At 50.9% G+C, this 18,252-nt stretch overlaps 5 protein-coding genes across 5 annotated transcripts; 2 read left to right on the top strand and 3 right to left on the bottom strand.

The window, feature by feature from the left end:
- Window positions 1-1,339: 1,339 nt before the first annotated feature.
- Window positions 1,340-1,663, bottom strand: TrAFT101_000820 (uncharacterized protein; the record flags this gene model as incomplete). The annotated part of the gene is made up of 1 exon (XM_066126161.1): window positions 1,340-1,663. One exon carries the CDS (start codon window positions 1,661-1,663, stop codon window positions 1,340-1,342), a length of 324 nt encoding a protein of 107 aa, XP_065982260.1.
- Window positions 1,664-2,698: 1,035 nt separating this feature from the next.
- Window positions 2,699-6,452, top strand: TrAFT101_000819 (uncharacterized protein). The gene is made up of 2 exons (XM_024898594.2): window positions 2,699-3,409; window positions 3,523-6,452. The coding sequence occupies exons 1-2, from the start codon at window positions 3,175-3,177 to the stop codon at window positions 5,775-5,777; spliced, it is 2,490 nt and encodes an 829-aa protein (XP_024765044.2). The 5' UTR covers window positions 2,699-3,174; the 3' UTR covers window positions 5,778-6,452.
- A 712-nt stretch (window positions 6,453-7,164) lies between these two features.
- Window positions 7,165-10,261, top strand: TrAFT101_000818 (uncharacterized protein). The gene is made up of 3 exons (XM_024909392.2): window positions 7,165-7,662; window positions 7,774-9,796; window positions 9,885-10,261. The coding sequence occupies exons 1-3, from the start codon at window positions 7,401-7,403 to the stop codon at window positions 9,928-9,930; spliced, it is 2,331 nt and encodes a 776-aa protein (XP_024765042.1). The 5' UTR covers window positions 7,165-7,400; the 3' UTR covers window positions 9,931-10,261.
- Window positions 10,115-13,383, bottom strand: TrAFT101_000817 (uncharacterized protein). The gene is made up of 4 exons (XM_024899092.2): window positions 12,074-13,383; window positions 11,214-12,001; window positions 10,827-11,155; window positions 10,115-10,735 (listed from the first exon to the last, which is right to left on the bottom strand). Exons 1-4 carry the CDS (start codon window positions 12,780-12,782, stop codon window positions 10,648-10,650), a joined length of 1,914 nt encoding a protein of 637 aa, XP_024765041.2. The 5' UTR covers window positions 12,783-13,383; the 3' UTR covers window positions 10,115-10,647.
- Window positions 13,384-15,647: 2,264 nt separating this feature from the next.
- On the bottom strand, window positions 15,648-17,828 carry TrAFT101_000816 (uncharacterized protein). Its single transcript, XM_066126160.1, has 3 exons — window positions 16,660-17,828; window positions 16,298-16,607; window positions 15,648-16,245 (listed from the first exon to the last, which is right to left on the bottom strand). The coding sequence occupies exons 1-3, from the start codon at window positions 17,813-17,815 to the stop codon at window positions 15,714-15,716; spliced, it is 1,998 nt and encodes a 665-aa protein (XP_065982259.1). The 5' UTR covers window positions 17,816-17,828; the 3' UTR covers window positions 15,648-15,713.
- Window positions 17,829-18,252: the final 424 nt, after the last annotated feature.

Raw genomic sequence — 18,252 nt, 5'->3', positions numbered from 1 at the left:
TCTCGTATTTCCCAAAGATCAACGGAAACAAAAAAAATAAAAAGACAAGATGAACGTAAGTGGGAGGTAAGGGGCGTCAGCTACTGTAGCTACAGGCCACGAGGCCAAAGACGACGTCCCGGAAGGCAAAGGTGGCTGAGGCAACAAAAACAACTTTGATATACATGTATCTTTCTTATCAGAGGCGCAACGTGGAAAAGTAAAGCAATCGTATTTTAGAGTAGGATCGGAGGGGCTTATCATGGTTAGATTTGATAGTTTGGGATTCTGTCCTTTTCCATTGCATTTGTCTTGTTTTTTTTTTTTGTTGAGGACCCTGTCCAGCTGACTCGGCCACTGACTTTATTTTACTAGCTTAGATAGTGTAAGTTAGTATAAGATTCCCTGGTTCCTATAAAGAAATTAAACATCTGCAAGTTGCACTGCTACTAATCCGAATTCGACCATCGCCAGAAGGGAGAAGAGCACGGAGATACTTCAGTGTGAAAGCCTAACTGGAGAGGACAGATAAAGCCGGCAACTAGATCGCCTTTGGTGCGGCGATAGCTGCATAAAGCGCCTGGGCTATTGACTGCGCGAGGGAGGGGGGACTCATCCCTTCCAACATGGGTACTAGGTGGCAGTATTGTATATTAGCAGGAGAGGCTGCCTAATTTAAATTGAGTGGTAGCACAGAAGAGATTGCTTCTGTTTTACTGTTTACCATTAGGGGTATGCATGTTTCGTCACATTCTCTTGGCTTGGCAATTGTCGTAGGTAAAAAGGTATCAGAGTCGTACAAATTTGAAAAGAATAGAGGAGACGAACGCTTATTCTTGGGCTGGCGGCAGAGGCTTGATCCTCTGCAGATAGGCCCATGTCGCTATTTTACTTTGGAGAAGCAGTAGCGCCATTGCCTGTTGCTCCATAGGTACTACTTGTTTGTTGCCATCTCCCAACGAAGCGGCGGACTGATCTAGTCGTATCTGATCTCGGGAACGCGAGCGAGAATCCAGGGCTCGTTGGCGCAAGCGAATCTCATCGATCGGCCTCGTCTGTTGCTCTAACCACGACAATAGCGCACCAGGGCCCTCTTTTTGACTGTTTGACGGGTCCCCACGAGTTAGCAGCATTTTCGCGGACATGGATCCCAGGGCCATCTGTTTCTCGCTCTCGCTGTTGTTTCCCGCGCTCTAGCAGCCCTATTGCGCCCGTGCTGCACGCAAACGCCTTTGCTCAATTGCGCGTCCCATAATTAATTCTAGTTAAAATGGCTTCCGTAGCTATCTGGGTGGCGATCGGGGGTTTAACTGGATAGCTCGCCCTGCAATGCGACGTCAGTATCACCCGAATAGATGCGCTAATCGTTTGATATGCTGAACAGGGGAAGAAGGAGAGCGAAATGCATAGAAGTCTCCTGGCCCATTTTCTCCTTTTTAGAGAGCAAGAACAAGAGCAAGAGTGAGGGCAAGAGTGAAAGTGAGCGTGGTGATGAATGAGGCGAAGTGCATACAAAGGCCTGTGCTTTAATGAAGAGCTCATTCGAGTGGAGCCGCATGCGAATCACTCGTGTATGTATGTATGGATGTGCGTGCAAGCATGGCGAGTGGAGATGCACGCTTTTGGAGCTGAGGAGCTCAGAAGCTTTTCCTGTCCCGCCCCCAGGTTGCTTTCTGCCGGCCATTGTCTACTGCAGAGAAGCCGCCGGCCTGATGAATACGAACGTGTGACGACTCAGATCAGACCAGTTATTGCGACGATGGAGGAGGGGGGAATGAACGAAGGCCCCGCCGTTGATGGTGAATGCTGATCGGTTCTCAATGCCTTTAAGCAGCGTGCCGCATGTAGACGAGATTGGCGGAGGAAGACCAGCCCCTGTCTGAGGCTCGAGTCGGCTGCAGCCACGAAGGATTGATGAAGGGCCGTCGGTTTGGCAGCCTGCATTTTGTACGACGATGCTGCCGCGGTGGGAGACCACTTCTAGATTTTAGTACTAGGATTAGTAGCAGCAGCAGCAGCAGCAGTAACAGTAGCAGCACTTTTAGTACTCGCAAGCTGCAGGCAAAAATGCGGAGAAGAGATTGCTCTGCCGTACAAAGGAGCACTGCTGCGATGCACGAGCGCCGCGAGGCTGAAGTCGGAGATACTTGCTCCACGCAATCTTGTCTCAGTTTCCTGTGGTGGCTGTCTCAGTGACGCCACGTACCACCAGTCGGAGATTGAAAGGCGGAGAGGCGAGAAAAACAAACAAACAACACGCTTGTGTGTCTCTGAAACGAGAGGCATTCCGCTGTGCTTCTCATCGGCATCTGTCTGCCATTGTCCCATCGTATGCACGCAAGCTCACCATCGTCGTCATCATTACCAACGCTGCTTGCAAAATAGCAGCCCAGCCAGTGGAAGACTGTTACTGCTACTAGCTCTCTAGCCCCCCCTGTATCCTCGTCGTCCTCAGGCCTACTTTGCCTTAGTAGTCCGCTACTTTTGTCTCGTAGCGGCTTTCCAACCCCTGGGGCCTGGCGACGGCGAGCCACTGAACGCCAACCCAACTGGGCGCCTTGTGGCCGGGGCCTAGTCCCAGGCGGCCCAATCGCTGGGCTCAGCTACGCCTTGGTAATGGATGCGGCGCTGCAGCCGGCCATGCACTAGCAGGTTTTTTTTCTGTTCAATTTTTTTTTTCGTCCTGTGTTACGAGCCGGTAGCGTCACGACTAGGTGACGAGTAGAATTAGCGCGTGGGTTGACACCTCTGGAGCCAGATCCGGGCCCGCGCCCGGTGCCACCCAAAGAGCCTGGAGCCAGGGCCCGAGAGGCTCTGAGGGCTGGGCCTGCTTTAGTGTTCTAGTGAGGGAGCAGTGCATGTCAGCGCTGGGCCGTTTAGTGATAAAGGCTGGAGCGTGCCGGCTGGGAGCTTGGACTCCAGCGCCTGAGACCTTTTCCTCCCTACTTGATCTTGCTCGACTTGTGCTCGTCAATCCTCCAATCCACCCTCACCCATCGCCATCCGTCGGCTTCATCAGCGTCGACATCCACGGCTTGGCTGATGCTGTCCGCGTCGCCCGCTTTTTTTTTTCTTTTTTTCCCTCCTGGCGGTTCGCTTCCTTTCGCTTCACCATCTTCTGTTGCGGTGACGGCGCTTACGCCCTGAACGGCCGAGAGAGGCGGCCCCTCCAACCCCCTTTCGAGATTCACAGCCATGCAGCGCGTTTCTGCTTTCCTGCCCTCGTGGGAGAAGAGGAATTCCGGCAGCAACAAGACCGGGACCTTCTTTGGCCGGAGAGCGTCGCAGCCTCCGCCTCCCAATGGCCTGGCCAAGATCAACACCGAGACGGCGAATCTGGGGGCCAAGCGAGTTCAGCGAGAAGCCTTTTGGCCTGCGACGCTAGACCTCGAGTGCGATAAAGCTGCCCGTATTCTCAAATCGTTTTGTGGTATGTGTATATCCCCCCCCTTTCTTTACTGCTTCTACTTGGGATTTATTCGTTCATTCTACGTCTCGAAATTGAGTTTAGGAAGAAGAATGCTAATTGGATTGGATTGGCAGTGGATGGCTACTTTGCCCCTACCGAGAACGACGCGCCGGCGTCTCCGTCTTCCACTTCAACAGGCATCAAGACGCTGGACCAGATCCCCAAGAAGATCCCTAGACGAATCATACAAAATGCCGCTGGAATTGCTGTTTTTACATGTATGCGAAGCGGCCTGTGGATGACTGGTTCGGGCGGCTCAGGCATCCTGATAGCTAGAAAGTCCGACGGCACCTGGTCTCCGCCTTCTGGCATTATGCTCCACACCCCGACTCTCAGCTTCATCATCGGCGTCGACGTCTATGACTGCGTCCTGATCATCAGTAGTCATACTGCACTCGAGTCCGTCACTAGGCCACGCTTGACCCTGGGTGAAGATGTAGAACTCCGGGCTGGAGAGACGGTCTCGCTCGGCTCTGAGGAGATTGAGATCAATTGGAAAGAGCTGGGCAATACCGTGCTGACGTACATGAAAGCTCGCGGCCAACAGCAATCAGTCAATCTATATGGATGCATGTTATCCGAGCGCAGCAACGAAAATGAGCGCTTTTACGCTTCTGACGTCACCCACATGGATATCCTCGCTGGAAACGTTTCTCGAGATGTCGAAGAGACGACTGCTTTGAACGAGGTACTTAAGATGGCCGAGGGAAGAACTGACTACGACTCGTCCATCATCAACAAAGTTGCCGCAGAGCCGGCACCGAGTGATGCCTTGATCACATCAACCCCTCCGAAAACGGCATCCATTCCCTCGTCTCCTCACTCTTCGTTTGGAGTTCCTCAGGCTGATGATCCCGATCCCTTTGGTATTTTGGCGCTGGAAATGGCCGGTCTTGAAATCCGCGAGGCTGGCTCTCGCATCCGGCCGACTAGTAGCTTATTTGATATGAACCAGAACCCTATGAGCCCTGTTGCTTCGTCCAAGTTCAGCCGGCAGAGCATGGATACCTTTGTATCAAAAAGTAACCGAGGAAGCTATGTGTCAATGCGAACTATTAGGAGCCAGGTTACTGATGCCGGTACCCAGACTGATACGGGCATCACCCCAGAAACGTCCCCGAGCCCAGGTCCTAGTGGTGGCAGTGGACGAGCTTCTCCTGCTTACATTCCTGCGGTGAAGGAAGAGGACGAGGAAGAGGAGGAAGAAAAGATAGAAGAGCAGCAGCAACAGCAGGAGGAGGAGGAAGAAGAAGAAGAAGAAGAAGAAGAAGAAGAAGAAGAAGAAGAAGAAGAAGAAGAAGAAGAAGAAGAAGAAGAAGAAGAAGAAGAAGAAGAAGAAGAAGAAGAAGAAGAAGAAGAAGAAGAAGAAGTGGCTATCCCTCCTAAATCTGAGAATAGACTCTCTAAGGATGTAGCCGTTGGCCCTGACGCTGTTGATGAAGACGAGCTAAGCCAAGGTGATACCGAGTCTCTCTCAGAGAGCCTTCGCCGTGAAGAAGATGCATTGAGCCACGGCGAATCAAGTGAAGAGGAGGAGCTATACGAAGATGAAGACGAGGAAGACGACAGTGACGAGGAATTTCATGATGCTGATGATGAAGACGAGCCTGTGGTTTTCGAAGTCGCTGCGGTACAGCGTACTAGCACACAGATGCGCTCCTCCGGCATGATCCAAGCTCGAGGTAACGTGGTGACCATCGCCAAGAGGGTGCCTCCGCCACTGCCTACACGCAGCCCGGCCAGAATGTCACGCATTGCCAAAAAGGATGCTAGCGGCGAGGGAATCGATCTGCAAAGTCCCCTGAGCCAGACATTTAGCAGTGATGGCGATCTGGATAGCCAGGACGCTGATGCCGAGAATATCGAGGCTGTGATGGCGAAAGAGGAGCAACAGCCGGAGACTGAGCATTCTGAAAGCGAGAAAAGCGAGAAAAGCGATGCCGTAGAGAAGCCCCATCATCAGGCTGAAGCCCAAGAGGATGATGCGTCTGATGTTGACGAGCTAACTGCCGATGAGACCGAGTTGGAAGCGCACAAGGAGGAAGCCCTTTTGGGCGAGCCCCACAACGAGCAAGCCGATAACTCGGATGCGGCATCGAACAAGAAGAAGCACACCTCATCCATTTACACTGGTGTGACTGAGGATCGCTGGAGTTGTGACGGATCATCCGTCACCACGCCCACCTCTGAGCGACGATTCTCCATTACCGAAGACAAGATTACCGATGATACAACCAAGAAGACTATTCAAGAAGAAGTAGAAGAAATTAACGACTCCCCTTCTGCGCCCACCGAAGCTGCACGCACCCCCGTGGCTGTAGCAAATTAAAGAACGAACCAACTCGAACACGCGACACGACGTCATATGGCATTCATTACCCAGCAGCCAAGTAAACGGTTACATGACATTATCATTGCTATTTATTATCCGCACTCTCTTTTTACATGTTTCTTTACCACCTTCGTTTTTTTATGGATATCGACTAATAATTGGCATGGCGGATCTTTACTGGGATAAAGCTCTTTATATCATATCGAGATATATACGGGCGGCGCTGTCAGCTTCGAGAAAGGAGCACTTGCTTGGGACTATTTTGATGAAAGAAAAAGATGTTAGCGGCGTTTGTGGACTTGGGGAATGCGATTTTTTTTTTCCTTTCTAATATCATTATATATAGATACAATGCGTTCTTTATGCGATTGCATAGAGCGATGATGGGAGTTGCAAATTGCAGAGGTTTGCTGCTGGGAAACAACTTTTATTTTTCTTTTTGAATGTATGATTATGATGGGAGGGCCATCGACGGGGGTCAATTATGTCGCAAACAGGATACATACTGCATACGCGGCGACCATTAGCTTATTTCATTTGGAATCTCCAAATATCTTCTCTGTTGGTAATTCTAATCGAAGAGAATGACAAAAAGGGTTTGCTGTCTTATGAAATGCTTACCACATGATTGTGAGAAGTATTCGCCATGTGAATAAGTAAACTACTACGTACCTAGTTACCAGTATCAAGGCAACTTCCAACAACTACGCTTTCCTTGACGATATTTTTTTGGATTTCAAATTGACAAAGTAGGGCAAACGTGAATGCATGAAGCCGTAGATATGGAGCCCGATGACGGACAGCTGCTGGCCGTCTTGACGGGAGCTGGCAGCTGGCTGTGTGAATGGCGGCCATAAAAGTTCTGCTATTTTCTCTCTTCTTCTTTCACAAATTGACTCTATATTCATTTTCTCTCTTTCTCTCTCTCTCTCTTTTATCTCATGCTTTCTTAACCCTTCAATTTTGAATTTCTGTTCTCTAGATTTCCTCACTTGTTGCTTATTTCATGGCCAAATCGCTATATCACGACGGTATATAAGAGCTCCAAGAAGAGAAATAGACAACATAATGTCGAAAAACGCACAAAATGACAACACCAGAGTCAGAAATACAGGAAACTTCTGGCCCAGCAACAGGCGTCAAGGCCAAAGTATTTTCCGAACTCCCAGAAAGCAACGAAGCCAAGTCGTGACTGAGGCTGAAGAAGCTCGCCTCGAATCTCAGCAGGCAGATATCAAGCCTAGCCTTATTGGTAGCACCTGCCGCACCGCCACAGTCCCAATCACCGCCCACGAAAACGCCACTTCAACGCCACACCGCTACGGTTTGCGCGCGCGCAGAGCATCTCGAGGCTCGTTTCCGACTCCCTCGCGTTGTGGCCGCACAGCATCCCGGCAGAAGCTCCAGCAGCAGCTCCAGCAGCGCAACAACGTCAACGACGGCGGCGCGGCAGCAATTCGAATCGGCTTCCAGCTCGACTTTGGCATCGTTCCTCACAAGGGCGATTTTCTTAAAACGAGAGGCAACAGCAACAGCAACACCACCGCTGCCACTAACAACACCCACGACTACGCCAACAGTTACAACCAGAACCACAGCAATAGCAACAACCAATTCGCCATGGCCAGCGGCGGCAAATGGCGCGAGGAGCAGGTCCTCGTCATCTGCCCCGGCAGCAGGACCACCATGGCCCAGCTTGGCTGCGGCGAACTCTCGCCTCCACACCATCGCATCCCCACGAGGATGTTTAGAGACGAGGAGGATTCGAACCTGTGGCGGCCGTACTACACATATAAGAGGGTGACGACGATTGACGGCGTGGAGAATGAAGAGTGGGTGGAGGATGTGGACGAGGATAAGGGTGCCGTATGGCCAATCGAGGGTATGTTTTGTCCCCAGAATAAGACATGCGAACTGGAGGAAGCAGAAGAAAATTCTGTATCTATAGAGGGGGTGGCATAGCTAACGTCTGTTGTTTCTCTGTGTCGTATAGGTGGCCGCATCGTTCAGATGGATGCTTTTCTCGCCTTCCTGGACCACGTCCACGGCCTGCTCACCACGACATACCACAACACACCCATCATGCTGATGGCATCTCCGCAGTGGACGCGCCCCGACTGCGAGACCATTGCGCGGTATATCTTCGAGAAGACAAAGACGCCCGCGCTCTGTTTGATTCACAGCGGCATTGCCACGCAGTACGGTCTCAAGTGGCCCAACATGACCGTCATCGACATTGGCTACGAGAAGGTCGATGTCACGGCTATCCATGACGGACGGGTCATTAACCACATGGATCTTGGCCGACCACAGCCTGGACGACACATTAGTGGAGGAGAGGTCTTTACACAGAAACTGCAGCAGCTGCTGACGGACAAGGGCTTCAACCACGACATGGCTGAACAGCTGAAGAAGAGCGGTATCTGCGAAGTGCTGCCGTACGCTCCATCTCAGAAGAATCTCGTTGTGCTCCCCGTTGAGACTGCAGACGCAGCACGCTCAGCGGCAGCTCAAGGCAAGGCAGCGGAATCAGCCGCAGCGGAATCTACAACGGCAGACGGATCCGTGCAGGATGTCCCCAGGATCGAGGAGCCTACTAGGACGGAGGATGTCGCTATGGAGGACAACGACGGCCTAGACACCAATGTTGACGATGATGGTGTCCTGGACGTTGCCACCATCGTCACCAGCGGCCAAACCAAGGAGTTCCTGGCCAAGAAGGAAAAGGAGAAGGAGAAGGGCAGGCCTGGGCGAAAACCGAAAGCGGATAAGGAAGCGGAGGCAGCTGCTGCTGCAAGGCCTGTTCGACAGCCCAACTCCAAGAAGGTGCGCAACACGTTTTCATATGAGGAGATTATCATGGAAGAGGTCCCCAAGGAGGTGCCTGCGCCTATAGCTGAGCCAGAGCCCACGCCTATGCAAGGTGTGGAGAGCAACAGCGCCGCCGAAGGCGTTCCCGCAGCAGCCCCGGCCGTTGCCCCAACAGAATCGGCTGCAGAACCGGCAGCGGTGCCGGCAACAGAAGGATTGCAGAGCGAGAAGCCTGCTGAGCCCACGTCCGACGCAGCAGCGGTAGGAAGTGAGGCTGCTGTCGATGGCGCCAATAGCAGTGCAGACTCTAAGCCCCCTGCCCCTGAAGCAGCAGGAACCGACAACGAGCCTGTTATCAAGTCCGAAGTCAAGTCCGAAGAGGCAAAGGTCAACGGCAATGGCGATGCCACAACCTTGGCTACAGCCCCAGAGTCCAAGCCAACTGAAGCCGTCAACGGCAACAACGGCGACAAGCCCGATGCCGCCGCCGCTGACTCCAACGAACCCCCCGAGCTCAGACCGCGCAAGATCCGCCGCGAAATCGAAGTCGGCCTGGAGCGTTTCCTCTTCGCGGACCGCGACGAAATCGACCGCATCGTCACCACCATCTACCGCACCATCCAGGGCGTCGAGGACATGTACATGCGCCCGGCCTGCTGGGACAACCTCGTCTTCGTGGGCAACGGCTCGCGGCTGCGCGGCCTCAAGGACAACATTCTGCAGACCCTGCAAGCGCGCCACATCATCTCGCCGTCCACGGCCACCATGTTCACGTCCGAGCTGCCCTCCAACGTCGCCACGCCCGCCGGTACAGGGGCCCAGACACCCGTCGGCAACTTTGCCGGAGCGCCGCACCAGCTGTCCACCAGCAGCGTCAACCCGCTGCTCCAGGCCGCCACCACGGCCAGCACCTTTGGCATCCCCGGCAGGGACACCATTCAAGTCGCTACGGGATCGACGCCCATGGTCGGCTCCGAGGCTGCTGGCCCGGCGAGCGGCCACCACTTCCACAGCCAGACGCCCACCAGCATCAAGACCATTGCGCTGCCGACGTACCTCAGCGAGTGGAGCAAGAACGGCTTCGAGGAGGCCATGTTCCTGGGCGCGCAGGTGGCTTCGAGGATAGCGTTTTGCCTGCACTCCAACATGGATGCTCAGGCGATTGAGGCGCAGAAGTCGATGAGTTTGAGCAGAGTGGACTACAAGTGAGTACTATTTTGCCCGTATATATACACAATCATATGAGACACATTAGTTTACTAACCAACCTTTTTTTATTTTTTTTATTAATAGTGAACACGGCCCCAAAGGCATCCGAACACACTCCATGCTCAGCTAAAATCAGAGTCAACAACAATATCAAATGTAATAAAAAAAAGACAATAAATTCTTCCATGTTTAATCTGGAGTTTTAACGGACGACACGAAATGGGCGTGTCAGGGTGAAATTGTAACAAGTGATACAAAACCGGGAGACGGAGGATTTGATAATTCCGAGAGACCAAGGGGAGCCACGGGTAGATATAAGTGTTCAGATTCTTCTTCTTCTCCTTTTTCTACGAGTTATTCTTTTTTCTGCCGATAAGAGAATAAAAAGATACCATGAAATAAAATGCCCGAGCTGTAGAAAGATATTAAAAATTCCGAAATCATCTTTTGCTTTTTAACCCAAAAAGAAAAAAAAAAGAGAAAAAAAAGTATCTAACACACAAACTAACATATAAATACATGTATAAACATGAGAGGTATATCGTCTGCTTCCATACTCAAGACTTTTGCAAATGTTCCTTGGTAAACTCCCATTTTACCTCTCGCTTGCGAATGACTCCCACCAACTCTCTTTGATACGTCCCTCCTTTTCAGCCCTTTCTAAGGTCCTGTGGATAGTAAAACAAAAGCTCGCTTCGCTCAAGATATTACCCTTTGGTTGATTTTGAATCATGGACGTCATGGACATACTTTTGTCATCTTCTTCCTCATTAAAGACCTTGCATAATGTATGTATTTCCGCAAAGAGACATGGAATGAGTGAGCGTGCGCCACCAATCAACGGTTTCTAGCCCGCTGCATTTCTGACGGCAGCCTCTCGAGCTGCTTGTTTCCAGTCAGTCTTCAACAGGTAGGTATATTCGATTGTCGTAACCCTGTTTCAGATTAGTATCTAAAATCGTCTCAAATCAAGCTGTACGTCGAACGAAGAAAGGGAGGGGGAGGGGGGAAAAAGAATCAACATACAGGAATAAGCCCACGCTGACACCAGCCCATAGACCTTGCAGTTTCCAGCCAAGTCCAAAGGACAGTGCGAGCGAAATGGGCAACGATATAGCATAGTACGAAATCAGGTTCACTGGTCCGCCTATGCTCTGTTTGCCGATACCACGTAGCAATCCGTGGGCACCAGCACTCATGCAATCGAACACCTGCATGACGGCGACAACAGGCAAAATGCTGGCGACAATGGAAATAACCGTCTCATCGTCGGTGAAGAGCAGAGGTAAGTGAAATCGAAGGCTGCTGTAGAGTGTGAAATTGAGCAATCCAAGGATACAGTGAATGACAAAAGTCTGCGTAAAAAGTAAGTAAACCGAAGAATCGTGAAAAAGCAATATAACAGGAACATACCACTTTGCCAGTCACTCTGGCTGCGTCGACAAGGCCGGCTCCAATCAAGTTGGCAACACGGGTAGAGGCAGCAATCGACATGGGGAAAGGAATCTGGTATGAGATGGACGCAATCGTCGAGACAACGCTCTGGGCCGCCAAGTAGTCAGATCCGAAGCGGCTGGCCAATAGGGTCAGGATCTCGAAAGCGAGCCACTCGGCTTCGACCATGATCATACCCGGCAGCGCCAGCCGGATCATGACCCACCAATTGTTAAGCGCACGCCTGCTGAAGCCGCCCCAACATTCTCGGCCGTTGACAAAGCGCACATAGCAGAAGAGGAGAAGTGGCAAGATGTTCTCCGTGATGGCAACGGCCATGGGAGCGCCGACGAAGCCATACTCGAGCTTCCAGACGAGCAACCAAGTGAGGAAGACGTTGAAGGGAGCAGCGAACAGGAGGACATAGGTGGTGGCCTGGAAGAGGCCCTGCGCCTGAGTGAAGCGCTTGCCGCACTCGAAGAGAATGACGCCGGGAATCGCAAAGATCATGACTCTGAGGTAGAGGGCGGCAAGTCGAGCAGACTCGGGGTTGGGTACCATGCGCTGCAAAATGGGCTCGGCTCCAAACAGCCACAGCATAATTACGGGCACAGAGAGGGTAAGCAGGAAGCATGCCATGCGCTGGCACTGCAAGCCGACGAGATGCTTGTGGCCAGATCCATAAGCCTGGGCGCACAGAGTATCTAAACTGGTGGCCAAGCCTTGGAACGGGGCCAAGCAGGAGATGGCTTGCGACATGTTGGCCACTGATTCTGGTTAGTCTCTCCATTCTTTTCTTTATGTTTTACTCCCCATTCTGACTATTTGGAAGCACTTACATGATATGGCCCCCAGCTCGATGGTGCCAATTCGACCAACGGCAAAGATGCCCGCAACGTTGATCGAATATTGCAGGAAGAAGGTGACGATAAGAGGTCCACAGTAGGACAAAACCGTCTTTGCTTCACGCTGCCATGTGGTGCGAATCCGCCCGGCCGTTATGGCTTCCTCCCACTGCTCATCCACGTCTTCCTCTCCCTCCACTTCAGATCGCTGCCGTCTGGGCTGTGTGCCGTAGTCACGGTCTGGATCACGGGAGAGCAGCGGCTCGTCCTCGTCGGTCTCGTCGCTGGATTCTTCGACGGGAACCTTGGTACTGAACAGCTTTCGGTACATTCGAGCGGGCAACGACTGGCTCTTGTTGGCGTGTTTCGGGGGAAGGACATGGTTGTCTCGCAAAAGGCTGCGCTCAGCATCGCGAGACTGCTTTCGCTCCAGCGGTGTCAATATGGGCTCTTCCAGCCCACTGGGATTGAAGGCAGGCCGCGCTGCTCCGTAAGCCACGCCGCTTGGTCGGCGGTACATAAAGTGATGGGGCTGCTCGGGGTCAAGCAGGTCATCGGCGGGGTCAAAGTCATCGTCGGAGCACGCTGCGATGTCTTGGGCCAGAACCTGCTCGGCAAGAGGCGAGCCCGAGCGGAACGAGGACGAAAAGGCCGGGTGCTCATGGCCAGAAGGCCCAGAGTTACCATTGGTCGCGGGACTCATGGTGGCTATGGCTGGTCTCTTCTACGGAGAGACGAAGGAAGAGACGGAGAATGAATATTTCATATGATTGTTTTTTTTTTTTTTTTTTTTTTTTTTTTCAACGTTGTTGTTTCAGAGGAAAGGCTACTATCGGCTGGGGCTTCAAACTATACGAGCGATCTCCCAGCTCCCCTGCTCTGGATATTTCCAGGCCCCGTTGAGTCACGCAGCGTCTGCGGAATGTGCAACCAGGAGGAAATCCGGACAAATGTATGGAGACGAAACTGTTTGCACAAGAGAAATGGCGAGTCGTCGAGGCTTCAGTATTAAGCAGTGGGACGGGCACAGCGCCGCCGAGAGAAGCGAGAGACGGGAGGGCAAAAAAAAAAAAGCTTCTCGTAATCGGCGCTCTTCCACTTCGGTGTGCGCCCAACTGGCAGCACAGCACACCGATGGAGAGGGAAGAGTAGAAGGAGACGAGGATTCGAGACTGGCAAACGTCTTTTGGGGCGTGGCGGACCGGAAGAAACGAGGGATTTGACACAGGGAAGGAGAAGAGAGGCTGAGGCTGGATCGAGGAAAGGAAAGCGAAAAAGAATGACAAAGATGAGATGATGAGCCAGACGGAAGCGACGCTGCAGCCACACCGAGCACCATGTGCTAAGACCCGACTAGGCACTGCTAGCACGGCAAGGTGGTGGCACAGAGACAAAACTACGGCGCATCGGTGCTAACTGCAGCCGCTGCGAGGGGCCTTTGGCGGAAGAGTCGATGCAGAAATATTGGTGCTAGTACCGCTACGGCGTGCTAGCGGTGTTTCCCCGTAGAACTAAGGCACTCCATCCGGCCTGTTCAAGGTCGCATCGCCATGCGTTGATGGACAAGCCGAGTGGCTACCTACATAGTACTACTGCCTATACTCAACTACTGCACTGTACTATATATGGAGCTGTCTGTATGCGGCAGGAAAAACGAGACGAGCCCACTATTATTACCTAGTTTGGCTGCTACAGAAGACGGGGGCTTCGCCGGTGCGGTGCCGCAACGACGCAAGGACTCACCCATTTAATGCTTTACCAACAGGTAGTAATATGGTGTATATAGCTTTGGAGCAGGTAGGCAGATACCTAACCATGAACACGGCACGGAGCGTTGGCTCCAAGTTGCTAGCATTTTGGCACTATAAATGCATGTTTCAGACCAGCTGTGTCCCGTATAGGTACTACTTGTAGAATCAAACAAATTCACCATTGGTGGTACCAGCTGCGTGATCGCGCCCTTCACGCCATATTCCCGGTCCATCTGGCATAAAGATCGGCCGATGTTGATCCGATTAGGCGGGCGGCTAATCCGAGCGGAAGGAGCAAAAAACCGTGCCCCAGCACGTGCCCGCGGCCAACTTTTAGGCTCTCATAGCACTCTCTAGCTTCTCAGCCGTGTCTCGGGCCGGCTTAATTAGTGGAGGGGATGACGCTGAGACCCATCATCATCGGCACGGTACAGTGCACTGCTATACAGCGCTATGCCGCTCTTCATTATGAGTGTCTTACAACTCCCAACCATCATCTCGATACAGAGTCTAGTAGTAGTAGTAAGCCGGAGATGGTATTTGCAGCTGGATGAATAAGCGGAGCTTGATATTACGTCTTTGGCTCCAGAACGATTACTCATCCAAGTCTCTTGCATCAACAAATATACATGTACATGTAAACATTCACTGCTGATGGATATGCAGCACTTCTCTATTCAGATATAGCTGGCTGCATCTATATGTAGCAAATAGAGCATTCTCATTCTTCTTTAGTGCCCAAGCACCAACGCTGTGCACTATCCGGAGCATGATCCACGATCTGCATCCTGGCCAGCAGCCCCCAAACGAGGCAATAGATAGACAAGAGGAATGAAGAGGTCAAAGCAGCGAGCAAACGCCAAAGATGCAGTTGCGCAGAATCAGCCGTGCCACGTCAGCCGTCAGACCCGATCGTACATGCGCATGCTTGTGCATGAAGAATGCTACAGACAAATAAATCTGCGTGCTCGAGAGTGACGAATACATGTAGGTATGCACCTGTCCTGGTACTCCAGCCCCTGTTTCTGCCGGACATGTACTTCTGTTTTCCGACTGAGCAATCACGGGTCGGAGCAGCACACCTTTTGCCCTTTATTGGATGCAACGTAGTCTATTATATCAAAATGGAGCCGGGTTTAGCCAGACGCCCAATCGCGGCGATCATGGCGGCGACTCGATCTAATGGCGAGCCTCGCCGCAGCGCAGACCCCTGTTCACATCGCACTTTTTAAGGCACGTCAATCATCATTGGACGCACCAAGATGTCATTGCGCTGATGCTGAATTGTAGACTTCCATGGTCCGTTATCTTATATATGCTCATGTCTGTTCTATACTGTTCGACATATTATGAGACTCGTTTCGCTCTATAGAGTATCCTGTAGATATGTGCTTAAAGCAAAGACAATGTACTTACTACTTGAGTCTTGTGCACAAATGTCACCGCGCTCCTTGGTAGCAAGTGCGGCAACAAGCTTGGCTCGTCTATCATGATGAGAACGCAGTTTTGTTATTTTGAAATGATTTTTTGTTTTCCTTCTTTTTTTTCGTTTCCTTTATTCACTGTTGAATTCATGTAATTACGTGGATTCACCATTATCTATCAAGCCCAATTCCTTTGGCTTTTTGCATGGTTCAGAGCCTTGCCTGGTCGTCGCAAAAATAAAGTAACGGGAGCTGCTGCGGGAGCTGCCTAGCAGCCATCGCCCCCACTTGAGCACCACTAAGGCCGTCACTATGCGCGGTTCGCGATTCCCCAAGGCGGTGGATAGGGATATCCTCTTCCTTGGACGGGCCATTCTCTTGCATCTCCCATCACAACATAATAGCATATTACCGTTCAGACTATAGCCAAGCGGCCACTTAAATTATTAACTCATCCTATCAATTCGTATTCCCAATCGAGCCCTTCAATAGTTCAATAACTGCACATAGATGAGCGATGTCTTTACGCTCAACTTCGCAATCCTTTTCTTTCCTCAGAAGAGCCTCCTGTTTTGTTCGACAGAGCCTTTGTAGCTTCAACATCACGTCTTGATTCTCCAAAGTTCCACCATTCGACAATGATCCACTGTCTATCCTCGCCGCGGGGATGCTCTCTTGGTGTATTAGAGGTGCGCTTGTAATATCATCGGGCGTAGAGACGGCCATGGGTGGCGTACTTGCCGTGCTCTGGTTTGACGAAGTTGATGGCACCCAACCCTTGCATGAATTATTTTCATGTTTTTCTAACTTATCGCGTCTTTTGAATCCATGGCCCTTTTCAGATTTCTTACAGCCCAAGTTGGGACAAAGAAATTCTTCTACAACTTCGGTATGCATTTCGTTCCTATGACGTTTCAAACTATCTGATCTGGCAAATGTCTTGCCGCAGTCCGGACATTTGAATGGGCCCCGTTGGGTGCGCCTGCTGATTCTGCCATTTGTTAGCTACCAATAAACGTCTAATAAGACATAGTGATCCTGACCTATTTGTTGAGCTGGAGGCGCCTGTGGTTTGACTCGTAAGATTGACATTCATTTGAGACTCGTGGAGAGGTTTTGATGCAGAGAAAGAAACAGCGTTTGAAAATTCATTCGAAAGAGACTGATTAATGCAAACAATTTCGTTTCGACCAGGTGTCATCGCAAATATAGCTGCTTCGGTCTGAGTCGTCTCATAGCTAGCCCCCCAGTCAGGAATAGCAGCCCAATCCCAGGGAGATATCGGGATCGCAGTATTATCGGTTAGGGCCGTAATGGGCAAGTTTATGCCGGTATCATTTCCTAAATCACCGTCTTTCTCACCATTAGCCATCAGCCATATGATCTCTGATTTAACGGTACATACCTTGAAGATTCAATAATTGCCTCTGCTGATCAGAAGGAAAAAGAGATTCTCCTTCAGGTGCTTTGTTGGACCCTGATTCGGACCCTGATTCGGAATAAAACATCCAACATACGCCCCATAACACCACCAATGCTGGCCAAATTGTCCATGGCATCGTTGTACAGAGGTGTCTTATACTGTTTGGAAACTCATTAAAAAGACAGAAAAATATCAAGACGTAAATGAGAAATTGAGAATAAAAACGCCGAAAACGTTCGAACAGCTGGTCAGAAAGTAGTTCGATCTTTTTAAGCCACTCTAATAGCTCATCTCCGATCATGTCCAGTGGTATCTTGGCATCATCTAGCAAAGCCATTGTAGACGAGACCAAGTCGAAGAAATTCCTCATTTGTTCCAAATTGGATCGAATATTGTGTTTTAAAGATTTGAGGAAGCCTTGTATTTCATTTCTCTCCATTCTTGTGTGTACACTGGATGTTGACTTTTGTCCCCGTCTGCCCGAAAACTGACTCCGTGAACTGTGGGAGCTTGGCCAGGCTTTAGAGTGTCCATAATTGAACATACTGTACGGCGTATTCAGGGTCGTGTGCTGCCCTTCATGTGGCTTGGCCGGGCTTTCCAAGGCCTTCCAATACCAGCGCAGGGGGTCTTTGATGGCGTGTATTGAATGATAATCGAACGTCCATTTGCTTTCTGCCACGGCTGAGTCCTCGTAGAAGCCTTCGAGTTCGGTCAAAAGCTGCTCTTCTGTCTTGGGCTGCCCAATCTGGCAAGAGGTCTCATCCACCGAGCTCTGGGTAAAGTTGGACGCATAAGGATGGGAAGAGTGTGGACATTGATATCTTTGATGCATGCCTTGAGCAGATCCTGGATCGTTTGCAGAGAGAAAACCGCTGTCCTCGTGCTGGACCCTTGGTGGTATCGTTATATTATTACCAGATTGGACCCACGTAGTATGTTCAGCAAGTTCAGCCAAACGAGACCTGATTCCATTCAAGGCAAAAAGAGGGTCATTGAAGCCACCCTTGCTAGGAATGCCATCTGAGGTAGGCATAGCATTTTCTTCTAGGATTCTTCTGGGTAGGAACCTGTCCAACCAGAGCCGATGCTCTAGGTCCTTCCAACCGCCATTATAAATAAACAAATCGTCTGCCATTGGCAAAGTGAACGAGCGGCGTTATATGACAACCCGAGCGAGTGTCAATGCAATTAGCGAAATACAGTCCGCCAATTAAAAAGACAAAATCCCGGAGCTAGAGTCTGCCGTTCCGTAATATCATGAGCAGCGATGACTCTGCTAGGTATAGACCGCCTGAGAAGAAGATTTGCTTTGAACGGTTGGTCTACCGATTTGCATGAAATGCGTCACAACAGATGATTGACGAATTGTTATGTTCAATTATGAGTAGGATTGCAATTTTGAGTGATCTATGATCCAAATGGTAGATGAAGGTACGGAGTAAATATAGGCTACTTATAAGTACCTAAAGCAAGCTGCAGGGTGGCTCTGTTCGTAGGGCGGTGGCTATACTCCCCAAAAGGGTGGCGCAACCAGGGACAAGGGGCGGAGGGTGGGGGTTTTGTGCAGAAAGG

The sequence above is a fragment of the Trichoderma asperellum genome, chromosome 1 (assembly GCF_020647865.1).
Source record: "Trichoderma asperellum chromosome 1, complete sequence".
NCBI classification, from domain to species: Eukaryota; Fungi; Ascomycota; class Sordariomycetes; order Hypocreales; family Hypocreaceae; genus Trichoderma; species Trichoderma asperellum.
This window is presented reverse-complemented; position numbering and strand designations above follow the sequence as displayed.

Bases quoted from the DNA above. Each gene is read 5' to 3' on its own strand.
- TrAFT101_000819 (XM_024898594.2), top strand. From the start codon at position 3,175: ATGCAGCGCGTTTCTGCTTTCCTGCCCTCGTGGGAGAAGAGGAATTCC. The intron at 3,410-3,522 runs GTATGTGTATAT...TTGGATTGGCAG, and splicing joins TATTCTCAAATCGTTTTGTG to TGGATGGCTACTTTGCCCCT.
- TrAFT101_000818 (XM_024909392.2), top strand. From the start codon at position 7,401: ATGGCCAGCGGCGGCAAATGGCGCGAGGAGCAGGTCCTCGTCATCTGC. The intron at 7,663-7,773 runs GTATGTTTTGTC...TGTGTCGTATAG, and splicing joins TGCCGTATGGCCAATCGAGG to GTGGCCGCATCGTTCAGATG. The intron at 9,797-9,884 runs GTGAGTACTATT...TTTTATTAATAG, and splicing joins TTGAGCAGAGTGGACTACAA to TGAACACGGCCCCAAAGGCA.
- TrAFT101_000817 (XM_024899092.2), bottom strand. From the start codon at position 12,782: ATGAGTCCCGCGACCAATGGTAACTCTGGGCCTTCTGGCCATGAGCAC. The intron at 11,156-11,213 runs GTATGTTCCTGT...CTTTTTACGCAG, and splicing joins CCAGAGTGACTGGCAAAGTG to ACTTTTGTCATTCACTGTAT. The intron at 10,736-10,826 runs GTATGTTGATTC...AATCTGAAACAG, and splicing joins GTCAGCGTGGGCTTATTCCT to GGTTACGACAATCGAATATA.
- TrAFT101_000816 (XM_066126160.1), bottom strand. From the start codon at position 17,815: ATGGCAGACGATTTGTTTATTTATAATGGCGGTTGGAAGGACCTAGAG. The intron at 16,608-16,659 runs GTATGTACCGTT...ATGGTGAGAAAG, and splicing joins GCAATTATTGAATCTTCAAG to ACGGTGATTTAGGAAATGAT. The intron at 16,246-16,297 runs GTCAGGATCACT...AACAAATGGCAG, and splicing joins GCCTCCAGCTCAACAAATAG to AATCAGCAGGCGCACCCAAC.